At 41.8% G+C, this 26,187-nt stretch overlaps 1 protein-coding gene across 5 annotated transcripts in view; it reads right to left on the bottom strand.

The window, feature by feature from the left end:
• Positions 1 to 26,187, bottom strand: part of LOC308100913 (apoptosis-stimulating of p53 protein 2-like) — a 60,398-nt gene that overhangs the window by 24,364 nt on the left and 9,847 nt on the right. For all 5 annotated transcript variants that reach the window (XM_080450095.1, XM_080450096.1, XM_080450097.1 and 2 more), the window contains 7 exons: positions 17,241 to 17,388; positions 12,410 to 12,523; positions 8,436 to 8,506; positions 6,672 to 6,773; positions 2,362 to 2,536; positions 1,461 to 1,642; positions 408 to 572 (listed from right to left, as the gene is read on the bottom strand). In XM_080450095.1, the coding sequence (XP_080306221.1) occupies positions 408 to 572; positions 1,461 to 1,642; positions 2,362 to 2,536; positions 6,672 to 6,773; positions 8,436 to 8,506; positions 12,410 to 12,523; positions 17,241 to 17,388 (957 nt within the window). The remainder of the gene's footprint in view (positions 1 to 407; positions 573 to 1,460; positions 1,643 to 2,361; positions 2,537 to 6,671; positions 6,774 to 8,435; positions 8,507 to 12,409; positions 12,524 to 17,240; positions 17,389 to 26,187) is intronic.

Here is a 26,187-nt window from a genome sequence, read left to right as displayed (position 1 = left end):
TCATTTTAAATATTAACAATAAAAGTCTGACTATGTGCAGGGGAAAAAAGTGTTATCAAAGAAATGAATGGACGTCTTAAGACATGGCTGCCCACCTCTGCTTTACTCTGAACACTAGGGGGAGCTCTGAGTGAAACTATTGCCATCAACTAGTTTACAAAGCATAACAAAGCAAACAGAACTGTGATTTTGATGAATATGCCCCGATGTTTCAAAGCCCAAAACACATTTTTTTTTTTTTAATTTTTTCAGCAAAGATATTTAATGTAGAGCGAAAACAGAAAAGGTACTAGTATAGAGCCCCGAGGGACTCCGGACGACCAAGTGTAGGGTTTTTGAAAGTGTGAGAACTAACTGATTTAGAGGGCATTTGTAGAATCGGCCTCAGGTCTTAACGGGTAACTCACCGGCAGGTTCTCTTTCTGCTGCAGCGCGGCCTTCTTCTTCCACAGGCGGTCTCTCAGCTCGCTCACACGCTTGTCCATGGCGGCCACCTCCAGGTTGCGCTTGTTCAGGCTGTCCCTCTGCTGCTGCAGCTTGGAGTTCTGCTCCTGGTTCAGCTTGTTCCTCAGCTGGATCGAGCGTCACCGCACGGGACGGGACGGGACGGGACAAACAGACAGAGAGGGGAGGGGCAAGTTGCTCATTTTGTGTGGGTGAAGTGTTAATCATCTATGCATGGAGTTCAATTTAAATTTTACACACGATTCATTGCTGTAATATTGATTGAGTGTTACACGGCTTTGCTTTGCACTTACATTCATGCACACACGCACATAAATACTTACACATACACGTGTGTGTACACATGCGTACACATATATCAGTGGTTCTCAAAGTGCGGTCCGGGGGACCCTCAGGGTCCCTTGAAAGAGTTCCAAATGGACCCTTACAGGTCTGTAACTCTGTTAAAGCTTGTACAAATGGAACCAAATGGACTGTTACGGGTCCATTTGAGATCCTCAGCCCAGGGCCCACACACGGTTGTCCCTCACACGAGGCTAAAGACCAAAAGGTGACCAAGCCTGTGCGTGCACTGCCCCTAAGAGTGGTGCCCTCTGTTGATAACTTTTTTATTTATTTTTATGTTAAGACAGGCATTTACTAAGTTTTTATATACCTGCAACTAATTTGCGTCATGTCCTGTCTTTATTTGCAATGTCTTTTTAATGACTGGTTGTTTGATTACTTATTTTATGCATTCGTTATCTTTTCTTACAACTATATGCTTTTATGTTTTTTTTCTTTTTTCTGTAAAGCACTTTGTGACTGTCATTGTCTGTGAAAGGTGCTCTATAAATACAAATTTACTTAAAATTACTTAAGTTGCATTTGTACACTCTCAGAGTTATGGGGTCCTTGAAATACAAAAAGCTTGAGAACCACCGACATATATTGTGAGCTTGTAGATCAGCTATTGTTCGGTTCTCACACACACACACACACACACACACACACACCTGCAGCTCCTTGTAGAGGCGGTCCAGCTCGGCCACAGAGCTCTGGTTGTCGTGGAAGGCGTCCATCTTGCCGTTCTTCAGCATCTCCAGCTGCCTGCTGAGCTCCTCCACCTTGGACACGGCCACCACCAGCTCCCTCTGCTTCTGCTGGAACAGGCTGTTCATCTGCTCTATCTCCTCCACTGCAGGGGCCAGAGAGGAGAGAGGAGGAGAGAGGAGGAGAGAGGGAGACGGGGAGAGGAGCAGAGAGGACGAAAGAAGAGACAATTATAGAAACTGTTCATCTGTTTGATCTCCTCCAGTGGTGGAAAAAAGTACTCAAATGATTTACTTAAGTAAAAGTAGTAATACCAGAATATAAAAATACTCTGTTACAAGTGAAAGGCCAAAAATTGGAAAAACTCCTGTAAATTAAAAATACCTCAAAATTGTACTTGAGTAAATGTACTTAGTTACTTTACATCACTGATCTCCTCCATCACAGGAGGGAGAGAGGACATCCATCCATCACATGCACTCACCTAGGTATGTCACATTTTTTACATAATCGCGTGATTGCAATTATTTGAGATAATCACAATTATTTTCGCATTATTGTGAATCGTTTCCCATTCGTCTGCATAAATTAATCTGTTGAAAATGTGCCATTTGTTTTTTAAATTTGAAAGTATAAAATAATTAAATGCATGGCCTGTTTTGACCATATTATTGTATATTTTGATTATTGGACCATCATCTGTGATTTCTGTGTATATTTATATTTATTTGTCATATCGTAACTTTAATGTAAACTTTTCAACATCCAAAGCCAAAAGACTCTTAAATCATTATTAATCACAATGACTTTCACATCAGTCACCAACTAACATGTCATGATCACCGACGCGGGCCTAGTACTCACCCAGCTTGCCGTTGCTGAGGCGTTTCTGCTCCACCTGGCCCTTGAGGGCCCGGACCTTCTTCAGTCTGGTCTCCTGGTTCTCCACGTTCTCGCGGAGGCGCAGCAGCTTCTCCTGCTCCGAGGCCTGCTGCTGCTGCCGCTGCTCCTGCTGCTTCAGGTAGCGTAGACGCTGCTCCTGAACAACAGGAGGAGGGAGGGGAGAGAGAGACACACACACACACACACACACACACACACACACCCACATATAAGTTCGTTAGGGTCGTTCAACAGCTTAATTAGCTCTGAGGTAACAACAGCTCATTACAGTTAAGGACATTAGCCACTTAAACCCCGGCATTGTGGGGAGAGCTTTCGCAGAAATTAGCAGAAAATTAGCAGAAAATAGCAGAACGACAAGCTCACAACTGCGACGCGTTGTGAGCTTGTTGGTCGGCTGTTTCCGTCGGCTAATTACGTCAATTTGTGGTTATATTCACAAATATCGGCCTCCCTTTCCGAGGAAACATGGTTACCGTGTGCATTCTTTATTTCTTTTTATCCTGCATAATGCAAGCTTTGTTGAGTGCATGTTGTGGACAATTGTTCATTAGCTACTGATGGTGTCTTGTGTGTGTGTGTGATGTCTTTATCCTGCTGTACCTCTACAGTACTTTATCTTGCCCCTGTAACTGTATCGTAAAGGTTTCATGACATCAAATTTCTATTTTATTTTATTGTTCGTTTTTTGGGGGGGGTTTTCTGACCTCAATTACTCTCAATTTCAGGGTGGACACTCTAATCACAAGGCCACCGACGCACGCAATACCATAATATACAACAGTGGTAGGGGGTTATGGTTAAAATGTTGAAACATTAACAGCACAAATCTTGTATGGGGGGGTCCATGGCAATCTTGGCTGTGGAGGGTCGTCCACAGCCAATTCGGGGGTCCTGGACATGAAAATGTTTGAGAATCACTGATAGATACCCTATTCCACTATACCACACCACACCCATACCATAACTTATAATGAATACTATAGTTTCGATCAGGTCTATCACTTACAGTGCCTTTAAATCAGTGGTTCTCAAACTTTTTCATGTCAAGGACCTCCAGAATGATATGTATATGGCCGCGGACCTCCAAGTCAAAATATTTTGTTCCAGGGACCACCCCAGAAGCAAAGATTTCAGTTCGCTATATATATTCAAAGATTTGCACAAATGTTCAAAATTTTTCATAAATAGCAGATCTACAAGCTCATAGCGTGGTAATCTGTGCCGCACTATGAGCTTGTATATCTGCAATTTTTTAACACATTTTGCTGGGGGCCCCTGGTACCCCCCCCAAGGACCCCACTTTGAGAACCAACGCTTTAAATCATCCAGTAACAGTTCAAACTCAGCGGTGTGATATAAAAACAAGCTAGAAGCGCTTCCTGGGTGAGCACAATGCAGCCTTTGTGCTGCCTCTGCTCTGTTCAGGTGATGTCACTCAGCAAAGCCAGCTTGTTGACATGACTGCTGTGCTGTCTACTAGCATACTGTAGGTCAGTGGTTCTCAACCTGTGGTTCCCACATGATTTTTATTTTTTTGGGGGGAGGGTCCTCAGATGACAGTAAAGTGGCAATTTTAGGACTTTTAAGACATTTTTAATACCTAAAAAAAAGAAATGAATGAAATAAAAAAAGATTACTGCATCAAAAGTAATCAACAAACTATACTATAAAAACTGGTCAAACATTGGACAAATTGTCAAATAATAAAAGAAAGTGGCAACAATTTTGAAAATAGCAGATCTACAAGACAAGCTCACAGCGCCTCGTGTGAGCTATTTTCACAATATTTATCTGTGGAACCGAGTCAAACTAAATTGAATGCCTCAACTCCTAATATTCCAAGTTCTTGTCACAGGGTGGGCAGGCATGCAAACAGCCCGAGGTGAAAAAGGTGACAACATGTTGTTTTCTTTCGGGTCAGGTGTCACACAATTGCCCTATTTGGGTTCAAAAAGGTGACTGTAGCTGAAAAGTGACACTTTTGCATGTCTGGGTGGGGGTCCCCAGTTCACATATGATTATTTTGGGGGGGTCTCAGCCTGAAAAGGTTGAGAACTAGTGCTGTACGTGACTGATTCAAGGCTACATTCTCAAGCTCACTGTGTTGTCCATAAGCATGCACACTAGAGTTGCAAAAGTTAATCAAACTAATCGATTTAATTGATTATAAAATATGTAATAATACAAATTATATAGATTTTAACACAAAAAAAAATCTATATATATATATAGCCGATTGGCGCTATCGCGTATAAAAAATAGGGCGCATGTGGTTAATCAGACTTACCGATTTAGTCAAATTATAGAAAGAATCAATTAGAATTTATTTGTGTCAATTCCTTGAAAGAAGAATATCCACCCCCACAAATGTGCTTCTCAATTATTCGATTAACCTAAAAAGTAATTGATAGAATGATCATCATCATCATGATGATAGAACAATCACTAAGAAGATAATCGATAGTCGCAGCCCTAATGCACACCAGTAGTATCTATGCATCCATCCATTTCTCTCTATATATAAACAGACACGTACACAGACAGACAGACAGCTGTCTGAGAGAAATGTTCTTCAGTTTAATACAGACACTCAGACTGCTTATAGATTAGATATTATAATAGTCCAACTACTGTATGTCCTGGGACAACGTTTTTAGATGCCTCAGCAGCCAGGAACACAAAGAAAATGTTGAGGTAAAAAAAAAAGGAAACACCATCCAGAGATTGAATTCTATTATGGCCGTTATCTGTCAAAAAGTCTCCCTCATCATCCTCCTCCTCCTCATTCTGAGCTTGGCAAGAAGACATAAATCCTGAGTGTGGCCAGAGGAGAGACATTTCGTCGCTGTCGAGGCGGAAACCTCATATCTCCATCCTTTTCCCCCCCTTTTTTTCGTAGATTAATGTCCTACTTTGTCATACTACAGTGTCACACAAAATTAGCAAAAAAATGCCGATCTACAAGCTCAAAACGTTTTGCGATGCGTTTTGAGCTTGAAGATCGGCAATTTTTGCATCCTGAAAAGTAACAGTTTTGGACATATGAGGTTTCCACCAGACAGCAACGATTTATGAAAACCAACACAGTCCAAAGTCAGCTCATCGCAGCTTTGTAGCGATCCACACAGCTTGTTTGATCTCGTTGCTGTCGGGCAGAAACCTTGTATCTCCATAAATGTCAACTTCTTATGTTTGTTTTTTTGTTGTAAATGAACACCCTACTTCATCATGCAAGAGTGTCGCACAAACGTTTTTCAATGTTTCTTTTTAAATAATAATAAAAAAAAGGAACGGTTTTGGACATACAAGCTTTCCACCCGACAGAAACGATATTCTAAATCCTGAATGCCGACTGACACTCCCCATGTTCAATCTCCCAGAGTGTTTCGGTACACCACCGCTCCCCATCTGAGCCACTTTGTTGTGATTGTTGTGTTCCTCTCCACCCCTCCTTTAATCTCTCTGCTTTCTCTCCTCGCCGGCTTTTACACTTTCATCCGTCTCTTTCAGCCGTTTTGCCTTTGTCGTGTCCACCCGTTTCTCCACCCAATCCACCCCCCCCCCCCCCATCTCTTCTCGTCACCATCTCCCCATTCTTGCCAGTCTCTCCCTTTCTCTCTCTCTCAATACCACAATGTTAAAAGTATTATTTTTTAGACAGATGCTAGGTTAATTTTTTACCTGGTATCCTATCGTTTCAATGTGCATAATATTATTTTGAGAGTATAGACCAGTATAGACCAGTGGTTCTCAAACTTTCAAGGACCACCAAAATTATATGTATTCGGACACCCATCTCAAAACATTTCGTTCCAGGGACCCCCAGAATCAAAGATTTGAGTTACAAATGTTCGCTTTAAAATATATATTCAAAGATGTGCAAACTTCAAAGAAGTTTTCAAGATTTTTCTAAAATAGCAGATCTACAAGCTCATAGCGCGGCACTCTGTGCCACGCTATGAGCTTGAGCTAGTTTGGCTATTTTTGAATAGCCAAACTATAAAATATGGTTAAAGTGGTTCAAATGATTGAGACACTATATTTACTTATTTTGCTGGGGACCCCCTGGTATCCCTCCAAGGACCCCTGGGGGTTCCCGAACCCCACTTTGAGAACCATGGGTTTAGACTGATGCTAGGTTCTTGGTTTACCTGCGATCCTAGTTTACGGAGGCGCTACACTGTCTCTCTGCATTTGATGTATGCGATTACCTTGCTTATTGTAAGTTACTCTGGATAAAGAGCGTCTGCTAAATGCCTAAATTGTACCTTGGAAGCCAGAAGTTGTTGCTGTGCGTCTATCTGTTGCTGCTGTCTGGAGGCCATCTCCTGCAGCTCAGCCAGGGTCATGTCCATCCTGGGAGCCCCCACCTGGACAAAGAGACAAATGCTCATTTATATGCCGCAGTCTGGAACATTGTACATTGGGGTTCTTTTTGGTCATGCTTCATGTTCTATTCTATTTTGTTTCGTTTTTTTGTTTACATCTTTCTATTCTTGCACCTTGACCAAAACCATTTACTGTACGTACATACTGGTAATACAAACGTTTCTGAGGATCGGATGTATTATGGTATTAACTATTTAATTCCACACTCTCTAGGATTTACTGACCATAAAAGCAAACCTAATGATTTCAGGAACAGGGCCTGAAAGACTCTTCTAGGTTTTCTGGGGTTCTATAAATATCTTTGGAGACTTAGCAGGCATTCATTTAAGCCTGAGTGCACTCTACTTCAACTGTAATGTTGTATTATGTATATTATAATGTATGTATGTATGTATGTATGTATGTATGTATGTATGTATGTATGTATGTATGTATGTTTATAATGTAACAACACATCCATTTACATTATCCTGCTTATGCTTTTTTTTATCTGTCCCATTAACTTACACTTGTTGATGAACGTTTTAAATTTGTTCAGTACTGATGATGTCATCATATAAATATGTGTGTGTGTGTGTGTGTGTGTGTGTGTGTGTGTGTGTGTGTGTGTGTGTGTGTGTGTGTGTGTGTGTGTGTGTGTGTGTGTGTGTGTGTGTGTGTGTGATCAGTGTGCAAATCAGGCAAATCCAAGCCCCATTGCCTTATGTTGTGAAATAAATGTTAAATACATTTTCTTTAAATGATATAAAACATACTGTATGTGAACAAGAAATGTGGCACTGATCGATGTAGCGGTTTGAGAGACTAGCTCCGGACACACACACACACACACACACACACACACACACACACACACACACACACACACACACACACACACACACACACACACACACACACACACACACACACACACACACACACACACACACACACACACACACACACACACACACACACACACACACACACACACACTCTCTCTCTAGCGTCTTTCAGAGGCATGCCGTAACAAAATTATCTGTATCATTTGAACATTAGCCCATTAAAACCGGGAAAGCATCTTGTGTCATTTTTGCGTTAGCAGACATACAAGCTCACAGCGTGTGACTTTGTGCCGCGCTGCGAGCTTGTACTTCTGCTATTTTTGAACATTTTTGAAAAATCTTGAACGTGTCGTGAGAACTACTGATTTTGGTCTCAGGTCTTAACGGGTTAGAACAGGGGTCTTCAATGTTTTTCAGGCCAACGACCCCTTAGCTGAGAGAGAGATGAAGCAGGGACCCTTACTACATATTTGATAAAATTGTGCTGCATAGATTTCATAGTTAACTTCATAGCCTTGTTTGACAGCACTATCATCGGTGTGTAAATTAATGTTTTGTTTGTTTGTTTATTTTCTATTAATATGTTGGATTCATACTAATGTGTATTTTGAGAAGTTAACCTTTTAAACCCTCAACATTTAGTCAACTTGAACTTTGTCTCTGTACTTAGTCTGCTCTTTTTCCCCTCTACACCAACTCTACGAAAATAGCCGATCTACAAGCTCACAACGCCTCGCAGCGCGAGGCGTTGTGAGCTTGTAGATCGGCTATTTTCGGCTAATGCTCCCCATCACACAAAGATTGTTGTAGACTCACCCCATTCTCCATCCTTCGGTCGGGAGGAGCCTTCACTCCGTTCCTCTTGGGCTCCAGGCTTCTGGAACCTCCTGCGTAGCCAGTAAAAAACACCCGCTCAGTCATTAACATTTTCCAGCGTCGATCGATATAAATCAAAAACTATTAAAAAAACATAATAATCTGCTTCTCGGTTATTCAATTAACCTACATGAGCAAGATTTAAGTCGGTTATTGGTTGTAAATAATATATTTCCATGTATTTTGGTTTAATTGCCCAGCCCTACTCGAAACTCCAGCAAACACGGAGACAAAACAAACAGTTTGCCTTCACAGAAGGCTGTCACTAAAGTGGCAGGAAGCTTCTCTTCTCTCTCTCTCTCTCTCTCTCTCTCTCTGTCTCTCTCTCCCCCCATCCCTCCCTCCTCGGACAAACAGTCTAAACACACCTAGGTGTGTATAGTCAGTCCTCTTTAGGCTGGCTCCGCAGGGGGTCAGAGGTCAACAGGAGTTTAGACAAACACAGACTGGCTTGTGTGAAGCAGCTTTAAAGCTTCAGTTCTTTCTCAGGGACACACAAAGAGATCAGTGTCGTCTTCAGACCCGTCATAATCTCAAGGATTTAACCTACAACTGCTGTGTGTGTGTGTGCTGCGTGTGCGTACGTTCCACGTGTCTGTGGAGCACGTATGTTGTTGATCCAGGTTATTAGCCCATTAAAACCGGGAAAGCATCGGTGTCATTTTAGGTTTTTGCATTGGCTATTAAAAAATAGCAGATATACAAGCTCACAGTGCGGCACGAAGTGACGTGCTGTGAGCTTGCAGATCAGCTTTTTTTTTTTATCGTGAATTTGCGCAAATCTTTGAAATAAATATATTTTTTAAAGCGAAAATTTTTAACTCAAATATTTGCTTCTGGGGGTGCCTGGAACTAAATATTTTGAGATGGGGGTCCACGGCCAAATACATATCATTTTGGGGGTCCTTGACATGAAAAGGTTTGAGCACCATAGCATATAACAACATACGTTTTTCAGAAAACTGTTAAGATTTAGAAGACATGTGTAGAATTGGTCTCGGGTCTTAATGGGTTAACACGTCGGGGAGGGTCTTAGGGAGTCGGTGGAGCAGAACGCAGACCCTCTGGAGCACCGTGGCCCGTTGAACAAATCCCCTTTAAACTTACATAATGGCTTTGAGCAGCGACCCTTTGACATACGTTACATACGTGTGCTGACACTCTGTCGGTCAGCGAGACCAGACCATATAAAGCCTTCAAAGGGAGACGCATGAGAACACTTATTAGCTGCAGCTCTGCAGGCAACAAGAACAAGCTTAGTCCACCTGCTCAGGATGAGGAAACCACAGCACCCAACATGGCGTCTATTATTATTTTGCATATTTGATATCTGCTGCCAAACCGGGCCCTCAGGTCTTCAAGTGCTGACCTGCTCGAGGTGCCTACAATGACATATAAAAAATACGGTGAAGCAGCATTCTGCTTTTACGGACCGACAGTGTGGAATAAACTCCCATTACACTTAAGACAGGCAGCCTCTGTCGATAGCTTTAAAGCACAGCTCAAGACCCATTACTTCACTCTTGCTTTTAGCTGATTCTTTGGTTGATTTTTAATTCCTCACTGTATTCCCTATTTTAATGCTGTTTTATGCCTTTGCTTTTGTTTTGTGTGAGTGGAAGAGAGAGTCACGGTAGTTAAAAGACAAGAGTCTGATAACTCCATCCGGAGGATTTAGTGAATTATCCTCTGGGGCACGTCGACACGTGGTGGACCCTCCAGGGCAGATCCTTTTGTCTATGTTTAGTCTATATATCTTGTATAACCCCGATAACATTCTCAGGGGTGTACGGTGTGTGGTTTGGATGTGATAAGTTAGCAGATCCCCTGGGCTAGTCCACACGTGGTAAACATGGTGAAAATATATTACTAAGGTGTAATATTACTAAGTGAAAATATATTACTAAGGTGTAATATTACTAAGTGAAAATATATTACTAAGGTGTAATATTGACAATTGTGTGAAGATATATTACTAAGGTACACAAGGTACACATGTAATATTGGCAATTGTGTGAAGTGTGGATATTTCTTTAGCTGTGTTGTAGAGGGCAGTGGCCACTACATTTAAGTTATATCCATTTGTGTTGTAGTTGTGTAGTGGCGAGGGCCACTGCATTTTACTGCTTTTATTTTATTTTATTTTATTTTTGTTTGCTTTATTGTTGAATTGGTTCTAACTGTAATTGTATTCTTGCTCTGTAAAGCACTTTGAGCTGCATTTCATGTCATGAAAGGTGCTATACAAATAAAGCTTATTATTATTATTATTAGATATGTCTTTTATTTGTACACACAACTCTGTCGTACACTACATATTTGATGTTTTTGCTCTTACTTGAGCTCTTTTTCTTATTGCTTATTTAAGGAGAAGGAGACACCCGCACATCGTCTTCGCTTACTCAATAAATAAACACTTTTATTAAATTTGCAGACCTTCCTCAGGTCTTTTGACCGAAACGTTGCACATTTAATACATATGTTTCTTTATTGAGCAAGCGAAGACAGATGTGTTTGGGTGTCTCCTGCTCCTTACATGTTGCTGCTCCACCTACGCACCTGTCGCTGAGCCTTGTAATGAGGTGTGCAAAAGACTTTGTTTATCTTATTGTTTATTTAAAATGTTACTGCAGTTCATGGGAAGCATAATTTCACCCACTTTTTTTTTATACACAGTGTAAACTCTAAAGTCAGTTGAGTTATTAAAATTAGTATTTACTACGGCATAGATTGATTAGTACACGGTTAGCGCCATAAACACGCCATGATGATCCATGTGCGCAACGCAGTTCAGAAAAAGCACACCAGACGTTTGTAAAAGAACAACCTGACTGACACCCGGCTGTGTTGTAGCGGCTGAGCTGAGCTGAACTAACCGTGTGGGAAAACAAGAGCAGGCTAAGATAACAGGAAAAGAAAACAGGCATCTAATCCCTGCTCCAGACTCAAGCTCTGGGGGGGGGTAAGAGGGCTTAGTTATGCAACCGGACAGGATAGAGCGGGACTAAAATACTAGGCTTTCTATCTGTAATTCTAAGAAAACTGAAAAGTTGCAGGCTTATGACAATGTTGCTGGGACATACTAGGACTGCAACTATCGATTATTTCCTTAATAATTATTCCATTGATTACTTTTTTGATTAATCGAATAATCGAGACAGATTTTTTTTTGTTCATTTGGGTTTTCCTTTTGAGCCCTATTTTATACTTTGTCGCTGCAAAATTTGTGAAATAAAATACCCTATCTACAAGCTCACATTTCACAAAGCGAGGAGTTGTGAGCTTGTTAGATCTGCTATTTTTACTATCTAGAAAAAAAAATTGGCTTTTATTTTTTCTTATAATGACGTGTCCGAAATAAGGATAGATTATTAACTGTTTTTTTTTTTAAATAAACTATCGTTTACATATAATTATTATTAAAATGGATTAAATTGATTCGTTGGATTAAGTGTTGCACCTCTACTGGGACACTTCTCTGACTCCATGCCTCTAACATTCAGGCTAAATGAGGCTTGGTGGGGAATTTGAAGCCTGTTCATATAAATCCAACTTATGTAATACACCTTTCCCACAAGATCCCACCTGCAGTGAGTGTGTGCGTGCGTGTGTGTGTGTGTATACAACGTTCGAGGAATCCCAGGAGCCGACGGACCAGGTGTCAAATGTATTTTTCCATTAAGAGTCAGCTTCTTATGCAAGACCGGTCTGCTCGTCTTGAACCTTGTCTCTGACCTATTATCAGGTGTGTCTGACCTATTATCAGGTGTGTGTGTGTGTGTGTGTGTGTGTGTGTGTGTGTGTGTGTGTGTGTGTGTGTGTGTGTGTGTGTGTGTGTGTGTGTGTGTGTGTGTGTGTGTGTGTGTGTGTGTGTGTGTGTGTGTGTGTGTGTGTACACAGAGGTGGACACTTACCGGATTCCCTGCTGGGGGCTCGGTCGTGCCGCAGGAAGAAGCGGACCTCTGCCCGGTGCTGTCCCCATCGCTGCAGCACATCCAGCATCCTCTCCCCATCGCCTACGGGACGCTCTGCACTCAGACACACAGAAGAGCAAACACAATAAACAACACATAAGAGCAGGTCTGCTGTTAAGATTATGGCTTTGGTGTTTCCTAACTATTTATCATTTAGCCGGGGACCCCCTGGAACTCCCTCAAGGACCCCTGGGGGTTCCTGGACCCCACTTTGAGAACCAATGATGTAGAACTATGATGGTATTATCATTCTAAACCAGGGATCCTCAAATGGCAGACTCAGGTCCTGACCCAAACCAAACCACAACAATCTCCAGACTCTAGACAAATTATACTTTTTCTAATATCGTTTGTATCTGCTGTGAGACGCTATCGTGACGCTATGAGTCAGAATGTTCTCTGTGGACCTTTAAGATTTGTATTTAAAGTACCGATGATGTGGTAAACCTATGTTCAGCCAACCAGTTAAAGAAATTGCAGATTGAGGCTTTAACCTTTGCTTTTATGAAATAACCTAATTGCCATTAGGGTTTTATGGAAGATGCTTCTGAAAATTAATTCACAATTTATATTTAAAGCAGTAGAACATGTATAGATTGATAGTTTGACCCATCATACATGTTGTTTAATCTAAAATGACTGAACTCAGCCGTGGCGAGTGAAATCTTTAATCCAATGGTCTTCAACAGGGGGTCCGGGACCCCTAGGGGCTCCTCAGAGCTACTACAGGTGGGCCGCCAAATCTTGGCCAAACATTTGGACAAAACAGCATATCTATGAAATCTATGAAAAAGTATAATCTGCGACACAATTTTATGCAGTATGTAAGGGGTCCCTGGTTCATCTGTCTCAACTAAGGGGTCCATGGACAGAAAAATATTGAAGACAGTGACACCGGTATAATCCATGCACACCAGTGGTGTAAAGTAACTAAGTACATTTACTCAAGTACTGTACATAAGTACAATTTTGAGGTACTTTTACTTTACTGGAGTATTTCCAATTGTCTATACTTTTACTCCACTACATCTCAGAGGCAAATATTGTACTTTTACTCCACTACAATTATTTGAAAACTTTAGTTACATTATAAAACATACATTAACCACTTCAGCCATATTTTATACCTAGGCTATTTGAAAATAGCCGATCTACAAGCTCACATCGCGACGCGTTGTGAGCTTGTAGATCTGCTATTTTCAAACATTTCAGTACTTTAACTTTTGGTACTTTAAGTACATTTTGATACCAATACTTTTGTACTTTTACTCAAGTGCATTTTGAACACCAGACTTTTATTTGTAACAGAGCACTTCTACATTGCAGTATTGATACTTTTACTTAAGTAAAACATTTGAGTACTTTTTCCACCACTGATGCACACACACACACTACACAAGACAATGCTACGGTTGTGTGTAGGTGAAGAAGCATGCTTTGTGAATGCTGTCAGACCGCACCAGCCTGCCTGTGCCGGCCTACATTCAGGCAGAGTATTCATTTCAACAGGACATCCGTCCAATCCAAACGCACTGCATCTTCATGAGGAACGGCCTCGGGGGAAACGGCCGCTGTCTATTATACATTATTTTGGCTACCGAGCCAGAGAGCTCATCATTCAGCCTCATTACTACTGCCTTTTTCATTAAACAAATGGACCAACACATAACAGCTGAGTGAGGATTTTTGAGACCTTGAGACAACAGATTAACACATTGACTGCCAATCGCGTAGATCTACGTGAACCTATTTAAAGCCGCCACGTGCCAATCGTGTAGATCTACGCGAAGTGGTGTTTTTTTTTTTTTTTTTTTAAGTTCACTTGCACTTTTTTCAATTTTCGATACACTTCTGTTTCCGGTAGCACCACCGGAAACGGAATTATCCGGGTTCCGTTTTTTCCGATCGTATCCGCTTCCTGTCTAGAACGCAACCTAAAAGTCGATTATCTCGGAACGTTGTTTTTCTCATCGCTGATCACTGTTTAGCATTCACCGCTGTAGCTTCAAGGTGGCGGATCGCAAAGCGAAGCGGTCTTCACTGCTCGTCTCACACAGATCCCCTGTGTGTTTAGAACCAAATGAACGCACACTTTTAACGGATTTAGCGAGGTCTGTGGCGACATGAAAAAAACTAAAAAACAACAATAAAACGCTGGCACTGGTGAGTATATTATATTAAACTCTGGCATGGAATGTGTTAAAAACAAAACAAAAACCACAGTTTGGAATTATTGTGTAATTATCATATATTGATAATAATTGCATTTTCATTTGAAAAGATTGGTTTATTTTCCGCAAGAGTTCAGGTAATGCTGACTGTTGTGTTAAAAGAAAACGGGTGCAAATTGGAAAACCTTTTAAGGGGTGGGGGGGGTCTGATGGCTCATCTCTTCAGACTCCACCTCACCCCCCCTCGCACTTCACTTTCCCTGTTCTAGCCAGCTATCTCTCTCTCAATTGATGCTAGTGACTGACCAAGACAATGACTACAATGAAGACATACATCTTGGTCACTTGTTCTCAAGCATCATGATTTGTGTGCGTGGGTATCTCATTTTAAACAAGCTTAGTGCTTTATGAGACTTCCAGTTTAGTAGACCTTGTATTGTGAATTTGTACTTCCATGTACTGTTATTATCATGTCTTACTAAATAAAGTACATCAATCAAGCAATCAAGCTTTGTTTCTTAGGTTTGTTTTCATGACCGCAAATGTTAAGATTTAGATAGCATGTTACCAAGACAGATGCCAGTTTCAATGTTCATATTGTTATTTAGATAACATATTGTTAGACAGATGCCAGGTTCATGGTTTACCTGGTGTCCTGTAGTTTCAAATGTACAGAATGTTATTTAGATAGCATGTTGTTTAGACTGATGCTACTGTAGGTTCAATACCTGGTATCCTACTTTCTGGAGGCACTTCATTCTCTCTGCATTCTATGTATGTGATTATTTACCTTGCCTATTGTAAGTCACTCTGGGTAAGAGTGTCTGATAAATACCAAAATTGTAAAGCCATCAGTGGTCTCATTCTTATTCATTTTCCCCTTTTTGGGGGGGATTTCTTCGTCTTGTGAAAACACTTGAGCAGATTGGCTGGCGCTCTCCTCACTCACTTATGGCACCGTTGTCATGGCAACGCTGTGAAGCCCAGGTCCTTGAGTTGTGATTGTGCATACTTCACTTCCTGAGTGAGCATCAAAGGATGGGGGAGGGGCTTGAACCCTCCTCCCTCCTCCTCCCCCTTACCTGAGACAGCCATTCCAAACCTATGCGCCGGGGCCCACTGGTGGGCCGTGAAAATAACGGCCGTGGCTGCCCAAATAATTGGCAAAACACTAAGAGTTTATTGATAATATAACATTAATGTTAAAAAACAGAAATTGTCATGGTATTTTTCATGGTAATTTTAAAAATTAGTTTTCATTGCGATACCAATAACTAAGAACTTAAAGTGTTAGTTCAATTGATCCTCACCGGAACACAATCCATTGATTGATCATATTCAAATGTTTAAAATATAAACATGCTCTGAAAATGCATGCAGCCCACCCATCTGGCCACTTGACACGGCAGCCATATCGGCTGTGGTCAGATCACAATTCAAAAGATGTCCAGGTGAGCCCTGATCCACAAAAGGTTGGGTTTCAGTGCCATAGATGTTTGACTGCATGTGTGTGTGTGTGTGTGTCTGTATGTTTGTGTCGTCTCAACAGAGTTCATTTGGAGACACTTCAGTTTCTGTGTGATCCTCCCATCTTTTTTGTTATACTAATATTCACAAGCAGACGGAAGACCCACAACTGAACATCTTGTGGTTAATCATGGATTCAAGCAAAAATAAAATCTCACGACTGAAAAATGTTGTCAGGCCAAGTTGCAATGTGCGATTTGTGAGACAGCGTGAAAGGAGTCGCCCCACACTAGTGCTCTGTTTTCTCAACAATTACAATATGTATAATTATTTATTGTTATGTTATTATGTTCCTGCTGTTCTCACACAGCCAACCAGTTGAAGAAATCGCAGATCGAGACTTTAACCTTTGCTTTTATGAAATCTCCGAGACCATTAGGGTTTTATTTTTTATACTTTTGTGTTGTTTTTATGTAAATGTTTTTATTTTGCACTGTAGCACTTTGAGATTTGTTTCAAATTTAAAGTGTAATATAAATAAAATTGATTATTATTATTAAAGACGCTTCTGAACATTCTATTGCTAGTTCCAATTAAAACACTATTTAATCTTGAAATAACTAATAACCAAAGCCATTTTTGGTGTGCAACATGCTTCCATAGAAGACATGCTGGCTTCCATGGAATCCAAATGACTTTAAATAGTCGTTGCGACTGAGAACTTTAATCCATGGGTTTAATTTTGTCGTGTAAAAACGTCAAGTATAGTATATGTCATTGGTTCTCAAAGTGGGGTCCGAGGACCCCCAGGGGTCCTTGAGGGGGCTCCAGGAGGTCCCCAGCAAAATGTGTTAATACGGCATCACAATCATTTTAACCACTTTATCCATTTATACGTTGGCTATTCAAAAAATAGCAGATATACAAGCTCACAGCTTGAACATCTGCTATTTTTGAAAACATTTGAAATTTGTAAAAAATCTTTTGGGGGTCCCTCCCTAGCACAACATATTTTCAGATGGGGGTCTGCGGCCAAATACATATCAATTTGGGGGTCCTTGACATGAAAAAGTTTGAGAAGCACTGGTATAGGTGACAAAAGGGACAGGCTATCCACCACCGCCTCCACTCACCGGAGCCTCGCCACATCTCGGCCAGGTGGCAGTCCGTCTCTCCCGGCTCCTTGCACAGCTCCACCACGTCCCGGCACAGCGTCTCCGGGGTGACGGGCACCTCAGTAAAATGCTGGTCATTGTTACTGAGGTACACTGTCAGGAACATCTGCGGGAATGAACGAATGGAGGAGAGACAGACATGTTAATGAGGTTGGTACACTGTCAGGAACATCTGGGGGAATGAATGAATGGAGAGATAGACATGTTAATGAGGTTGGTACACTGTCAGGAACATCTGGGGGAGAGACTGACACGGAGGAGAACTGAAGAACCACTCCCAGTTTTCCGCCGTAATCTGAAGACTCAACAATTCAGATTCCACCTCCGCCCTTAGTACTTAACCTAGATATGACGACCATGCCATACTGTTGCTATACTGTGGTCAATTGTTCTTAGGCTTGTTTTAGTTTTTTTTACCACAATGTTAAAATTTTGATTTAGATAGCATGTTATTTAGACAGATCCTATGTTCTTTGTTTACCTGGTATCCTATAGTTTCAATGTACAGATTATGTTTTGTATATTATATTGTTTAGTCTGAAGCTAGGTTCTTGGTTTACCGTTGATCCTAGTTTCTTGACCCACTACACTGTCTATATGCATTAGAGACATTAGATTAGAATGTGATTACCTTGCTTTTTGTAAGTCACTCTGGATAAGAACATCTGCTAAATGTCTAAATTGTAAAATGGTAAATGGCGCATTAAAGCACTTTACAACGTGCATTACCTTCACCCATACATTCACACACACCGACAGTGGAGGAAAACCCGGTTGGGGAGCCACTGCCGCTGGTTAAGGCACTACATGCACACAATAATACTGTACATAGTGTAATTTTGTGTGTGTGAGTATTTCACTGACACCTGCCTCCCTTCGCTCCACTGCCCTCATTCCTTTATGTCAACAAAGCAGAGGCCCGGCATTCTGTCCCACCCTGAGCACCCTCGCTAACTAGACCTGTCACCATAGTGAGAGAAACCCCTCAACCCACCACCCCCACTATCTCGCTAGTCGCTACACACTCCACAGAAATGTGCCACACAAGAAAATCCATGAAACGTATCAAATTGTAAAAAAAACTAATTGCAGAAAATAAGTTTTCACTGTTTTAGAAATAAGGGCTTAAGTGGTTAATTCATAATGTATTTGTGTGGGTTTGGGTCCCAGGGAAACAACATTAATCTTTTGGGTCTTGAGTTGAAAACTGTTAGAGACAGAGACGGATGGGGATGGTTTGCAGCCATATAGAAAGGACTGGGCTGTCTAAATGAGGCTGTCAATGATAGAAGTGGAATGTGGAATAACTGCAACTGCGCAGGAACAGAATATAATGATGAGCAGTCTGTGGGCTGGTGTACATGTTGCTCACATTCCTTTCAAGTTCCTTCATGTGCCTCTTACAACGGCTGCATAGAAATGTCCAAGGTTGAGGACATACACACACACAATTAATTCTGACAAATTATGCCTTATTCATATTTATGTATTTATACTACAAGCTCACAACGTGTTGCATAGCCAACGAGTTGTGAGCTTGTACATTGGCTATTTTTGGTGCAAGCATAAATCAACAAATTAACAACTTTTTTTGAAAATTATTTATTTTAAATAATCGATTGAATCAATACGTTTGCATTAGTTTATGGTAAACTCATGTGAACTTATCAATACAATTTTGATGGGTAAACGTTATCCATCAAAATTACTGCTGCTCCACTCTACTCGGTGTGATGCTGTCCAATACCTAGATAAATACCTACAATATCCCTGTCAGTGTGCCATCATGAACGGGAAGTGTGGTTAAGAGGCCTTTAAAGCCGTACTGGAATACGTTCACTGCTCTAATGTGTCTGTCGGCATGTAATAGATAAGGCTGTAATAAAACCAATATTAGACCACAGGTGCCCTGTGTGGCGTGGCATGAGCTGAGCTTTGTGAAGTCTAGTCTTGGTGCAACAAACCTCGGCCCAGTGCGATGTGCTTTCCAAACCTCACGAGTCGCCAAAACAACTACAATCAAAACAGCACAGAGTGTCTGATTCATCTGCAGTGTATCTCAATGTCCAAAATCAGGAGCTCCCCAACCATTTCAGCTTGAGACATAAAATACATAAAAGGTGTCTCCCTGGGACCCAAACATACAAAAATACACTGTGAATGAATCACCTTCAAAAACAGTGAAAGCAGCCGATCTACAAGATCACAATGTGTTAGTTAAGGTTCATGACCCATAAAAAGTATGGCTATTCGGGTCCTAAATCCGCATTACAGACTGTGGGGTTTTCCTATTCGAAAAGTGTCAGCGGGACTACAGGGACTATGATGGGAACATCAGAGGTCAGGAGGGTCACAGACACAAAGGCCTGAGGGACCAAAGCAACAGTAGCAGCTGTGGCCCCTGACAGGAAAACAAACGGTGGTCAGACTCAGAGAAGACCTTTACAACTGTAGGGTGCACTAAAGCAGTGAGCAACACTCTTAAGCAATGAGCCTTTATCCCCTTTTTGTTCCTCAAATGCAGCTTACTGAGTGGGCTGGCAAAGTTGGTGAAAAGTTTCTTCCAAGTAGAAAATGAATGAATAAATAAATTCTGTCACCAGCGTAAAAGTGTGCATGGCCAGCAGATAGACAGAAGTGAGGGATGGATGGTGTGTGTGTGCGTTTGAGTTACTCAGGGGATCTGAGTCACACCAGTGGCTTTGTTCCGCGGGATGCAAATGAACGATCCCTTCAATAGAGCTAACGATCAGTGATTCATCATGCTCGCTAATCTACAGTTCCCACACACAGCTGAGAATAGATCTGGTTCCGGACCTGATTCTCACAGGAAGAAGACCACCACGGGAGAACCGACGACAACTGAGCTGGATCGACCAGACTGACTCACCACCCCCAAATCAGAACACCATTATGCCCAATTTATACTTCTTAGTATGACACTCCGAAAATAGCTGATCTACCAGCACACATATGAGTTACATCCGTGGCGTAATAATAACAATTAGACCCATTTGATCCCTCAGGGGAAATTCAGTTTTCAGCTTCAACCAGCTGATTGCTGCCCAAGTGGTCAGACTTGAGCACAGGGGCAGAGCAGTTAGGGGTTAAGCGTCTTGCTCAGGGACACCTCAAAGTCAACACATTGCCGGGGCCGGGAATCGAACCTAGGACCTTCTGTTTCCCAGGCGGCCTCTCTACCCAGTACCCACTGGTACCAGTACGGTACTGCCATACGATGCAGTATAAATCAGGCTCACTTGACACGGGTGTCCTCAAGTTGGCTAAATACCAAAGTCGGGCTCTTTAGAAGTCCCATCATAAAACCCATAATACCACCCCCCGCTGTGGAGTAAAGTACACCTCACATCTCTGACGTGAGTCATTCATTCAGAGAGCTTGTTGGGAACAGCTGACATCATCAGGGCTTCCTGTTAGCGTTAAGTAAGTAAGGGCATTCAAATGACCCCGTTTATGTTTGTGGAGTGAATGAGAACCAACAAGAGGAGGCGGGGCTTAGTGTGTGTGGGAAAAAATAAAACATAAGAGAAAGGAGGACAGCGCAACAGTAATGGGAGGATGGTGCGGGAGGGGGGGGGGGGATCTAAGTTAAATACCATTCTACTCAGCACTAGAAGTTAATGATCCAGGACCCCCACACACACAGACCACTCCCACCCCCCAGCCTGCATCCCGTAATTTGCACTTTGCTGCGTCTTACCCGGTGACCTTCATGCACCTTAACTCACACTGACCCTCACTCACTGCCGTACAGTCCCTCTACGCCAGCCATTACTAAACTGTGGGCCGGGGCCCACTGGTGGGGCGTAAGGATATCAAGTGGGGCAATAATGTCTGTGTGTGTATGTGTGTATGTGTGAGTGCACCTAAATTATATGCTGGTGCACCTACAGTATATGAAAAGTTTTTACTCACCAGTGCAACTAGTGAAAGTGTGAAAGCGTGTCTGAGGGATTAACAAATACTGTAACTCAATCAATCAGATTCAGACTGTAATAAGTCCATATAAAAGACAATACAACACAACAAAGAACAAACAGCAACAGAAAAACAGAAAAAACAGGCACATCTAAAAACCATACAGACACCCTCTCCAATGTCTCCAGAAACAAGAAGAGTACCTAATGCTGCTCTTCTTAGGCATGGTTATAGTCATTATAATAAAAAAAATTGAGTCCTTCAACCTCATCATAAAACTGTACATCAAGATTCATGAGAACAGCACTAGAGTGGGCACACCACTGTTTACAAACAATTGGCTGGCACTTGTCCACCTACTGTATACAGTGGTGTACAACAGTAAGCTTTAAAAAGGGCAATCTTGACATACAAGTTACAGTATTGTCTCTGAACATCATCACAACTGAACCAATGAAAGATATGTAACTAAATAACTACTACACTGGATCCATTGGGAATCTGGAACACGGGTTATTTTTTTCCATTTTGTGAAAAGTATAATGGTTTTGGACATTTCTGCAATGTTGCCGAGCCTCCTGTGTGATCTTGGAAGTAGAGGGAATGAATGTAATTGCCTCCAGCGTTGGTCCAGCTAGCAGGAGACAAGGTGAGCACAGGCTTCTGACACTTGGCTTTCTCTCAGCCAAACAACTCCTGAGCACATTAAATATTCATTAGACACCCCGTCCAGAGGAATTAAACAGCTCACTAACAACTCCATGAGACCTACTCAACCCGGCAGGAGCATGGCAGCAAACAAACAAACAAACCTAAGAGTTAAACCACAGAGCGTTGCCCCTGGTGTCCTTAAGCCTCTCGTTCTGACAAAAAAGGTCCCCTTTTTTTTCTCCAAGATTAAAAAAGAACTCTATCTACAAGCTCACAACGTGCCACAACGTGCCACAACGTGCCACAACGTGCCACAACGTGACGCGTTGTGAGCTTGTAGATTGACTATTTTCAAATATCCGATGTATACAGGGGTTTAATGGGATAGTCCACCAACTTTTTTTCTATCGATTAGTCACTCCATGGAGACTTGAATTCATGGATATTTTTTAAATTTTTGTCGCATTCCTAAGCCAATAATTTGATGACCAGCGGACCGGTAGGCAGCGGTTCCGGTAGGGGACACAAAGGACCAAAAAAAAGAAAAAAGAAATCCATTCATTCAAGTCTCCATGGGGTGTCTAATTGATAGGGGGAGAAAAAAGGTAATTTTGGGGGTGAACTATCCCTTTAAAGCGGTTAAACTGACGCTACATTAACGCATTTTGCTGACTCCCTGGAACCCCCTCAAAGACCCCTGAGGGTTCCCCCCAGGGGAGGAGGAGGGGGAGGGTGTTCAGGGGTGAATTCAGTGCACTTGGCTTAAATCTATGAGTCAGAGAGAGCGTAGGAGACAAGCTACAGCTGAATCACACACACACACACTTCCTTCCTACAGTACCTGCGACACGGGCAAGGAGATTACCCAGGGGGAAGGAGGGGAGCATTCTGCTGCATATAGGGGACAGAATTATAATTCCACCCCCAGCATCAGCCAGTGGAAAGCTTCTGGGGGGCAGCATCTCCCTGTGTTCGCATGCTTTAACCCATTAAGACCTGAAGCCGATTCTACAAATGTCTTCTATATCCAAACAGTATTCTGAAAAAACGTATGTTTCTATATCAGTGGTGCTCAAACTTTTTCATGTCAAGGACCCCCAAAATGATGTGTATTTGGCCCGCCGACCCCCATCTCAAAATGGTTTGTTCCAGGGACCCCCCAGAAGCAAAGATTTGAGATAAAAAATGGTTTGCTTTAAAAGCATAAATATTCAAAGATTTGCACACATTTTCACGTTTTTTCAAAAATAGCAGATCTACAAGCTCGTAGCGCGGAGCTTGTATATCTGCTATTTACACAGATGCGTTCCAGGTCTTAATGAGTTAATTCTTTCCTCTTCTCTCCAAATCTCTCTGTGTCCTTAATGAAATGCAAGAATATCTAACACTCAAATAGACTACATATGTATGTATAGAGAGTCACTTGGGCAGATAATGGCTACAACTATAAACATTGACCCGAGGTGCCCTCTAAAAAACAAACAACCAAGAGCTGCTCATTTGGAGAGAGAAAGAGAGCTATAAGGGCTCATGTAGTTCACTGTGTATCACCTCAGCGCCGTTCCTGCCTGCCTCTATCTGAATAATCCCATGTGCCCACCCCGTCAGGACAGATAAATCGGGGGGGGGGGGGGGGGGGGGTACACAATCTCTGCCAAGTCCACCCAATCTCACTGATGCATGCTCTTTCTTTACTGCCCTTTAGGTGCTGAGCTGGCCCTTGCATAGGCATGGGTAATTAACCAAAAGTATATCAAAACCGACGTTTAGACGCAATAACCGTAGGTTATTCTCGAATAATCGAGAGGCAAGATTTTTATATATATTTTATTCTTCTTACCATATACTGTATATCAATTAACTGAAAAACTAAATAAAATCGAACTGATTAGTCTGATTAACAACTTAAGCCCTATATTATACTTCGTTGCACAATGGTGGTGTGCATTAATAGCCGATCTACAGGCTAATAACAGTGACAAAAACAAAATCTTAATCGAGGCAAAAGTTTTAAATAACTGGGATATTGATTTGAAGTCATGTCGCCCGGCCTTACCCGTGCGAGCTTCAATCGGCTCACTACGGGCCCCAGGGGGCCACAAGTGTGTTCCATTGATTTCCTGTATGTCCCTCTGTTGAACAGCGAGAGGAGAGGGGAAGGTCTGCGGGGGAACTGGCTTTTCAGGCCTCCCTGCTTGTTTTGCCAGAAGACTTAGATGCCTGCAGTTCAAACATAAACATTGTAACCCATGGCCAATTATAGGAAGGCATGCTAGCGGCAGTGTGTGTGTGTGTGTGTGTGTGTGTGTGTGTGTGTGTGTGTGTGTGTGTGTGTGTGTGTGTGTGTGTGTGTGTGTGTGTGTGTGTGTGTGTGTGTACGCACACTGTGTGTCACTCCAACTGATCATTAAGATAACGTGCACACTGCACAGATGCACAAACACAAAAGGGGCAGAGAGCAGTCTGCTACTACACACAGTAGACTGGATGCCGACATAATTAGTAGGCAGATCTGAGACCTGTCACAATTATTACATAAACACCTGATCACAATGGTTATTGAGATAATAGCAATTGTTTTTGCATAGTTTTTGCATAATCGTCAAGATACATTTGCATTCATTTGTAAACGCTATTCTGTTGAAAAGTGTTCATAAATTCAAGAAAAGATTTGGGAAAATAGTGGAAACCAGTTCGCAGAGCTATTTCCACTATTTTTCAAATTCTTCCAAAGTATAAAATGATTAAATATATGGCCCGTTCTGGCCATAGTACTGAGATAGTGATTATTGTTACCGGTCATTGTCAGGCGTTTCTTTGTAAAACTTATTTGTCATATCTGCCTGCTGCTGTTGTTTACAAAGCCTAAAAGACAAACACAAAAGTATTTTTTATTATGTTCCAATGTTCAATGCAAATGCCCAAATCATTAATCGCAAATATTTGTATGACAATTCATCGCCAACTGAAATGTCATAATCGTGATTTGTGACAGCCCTAGTGTAGCAGAGTGGCTCAGAGCCTCTGTCTGAAGACCAAAAACCTAATATCTCCTCAGGTTCCCCTTGGCCTTGGAAGGCTGTCGTTTACCATGCCGTTAGTGTCCCTTCCCGCACGGGAGACCCGGGTTCGAATCCCAGGCGATACACTACAGGCAGAATGAGACTCAGAGATGAGTTTGGGGAGCGGGTGGTGGTTCGATTTCCCATCAGAAGAGTTACACTCCAGTCGGCTTTTAAGGGGCTTAGCATTTCAAACCTAAACGTCCCTCTCGGAGACGCGTGAGCCCATTCTCTCCTTGTAAGGGTCAATTCTGCTGCATTAGTCTCCTGTGACTGTTGTGTAAACTCAATTGCCCTCTTATCGAGTTAGAATAAAGAGCGTTCAGAACTGTCTGCCGCTGCAGTTTCCTATCTCACGCCGCCAAGAATAAACACAGCGCTACGGTCGAAATACAAACACACTGCTGCATCAGGGTCATTCATTACCAAATGAAAGCCCATTATAGGGAATGAACATCAATGCAGCTATAAATAGAAATAAATAAAAACAAAAGTCACTGCTGCAACAACCGTATTTCTAATGCTTGTTTGGTATTTATATACTCATGTTTACCAGCTCAGTGGCCTTGTGGTTAGAGTATCCGCCCTGAGATTGGGAAGTCTGTGTTTGATTGGCCGGGTCATACAAAAGACTATCAAAATGTGACCCCCAAATACCCTCTTTAATCCTCATTCCCCACTGTTTCACCTCTTACTTTAACAAAAGTCCTTCTATAGGGACAATGTTGTTGCAAATGAGCATCCGCTCTAAGGACTGACACTTGCATTGGATAGCTATTCTCAGCCTGTCAATGGACAGTGTACAGTATCTGTCCCTATCGGTAAATAAATAGTCATATTAATGGGGAAGAGAAAAGTTAATTAATTAACCTTGTATAGGAGCAGCGAAAAAGTGTTGAGTATTTCAGAATGTCACGAGAGACTACAGAAAAATCCCACACAAAACATAATCAGTAAACCTTTATAGCCGGTCTGTTAATTATGACCCCAATCACATTCACCTGCTGGTAGGACGACAACGCAATTATTTGTTATTTATTATGTCACATGGCAGAATGTGATGTTTTCATTTATATCTTGCATACTGGTGATGTAGTGATACATAAATGTATCACTACAAATTGAACGACTCGCACTGAAGTCCACATGTGTGCATGTCAATGAAAAAGTGAAACATGAGCAAGCAACAAACCAACAATGTTGTTTTATCTCAGTTACTTACAAATACTGCATAAATAAATAAATAAATAAAG

The sequence above is a fragment of the Gymnoscopelus braueri genome, assembly GCF_963280865.1.
Source record: "Gymnoscopelus braueri genome assembly, chromosome: 14".
Lineage (NCBI taxonomy): Eukaryota > Metazoa > Chordata > Actinopteri > Myctophiformes > Myctophidae > Gymnoscopelus > Gymnoscopelus braueri.
Note: the sequence above shows the minus strand (reverse complement) of the source record. Positions and strands in the feature narration are given on the sequence as shown.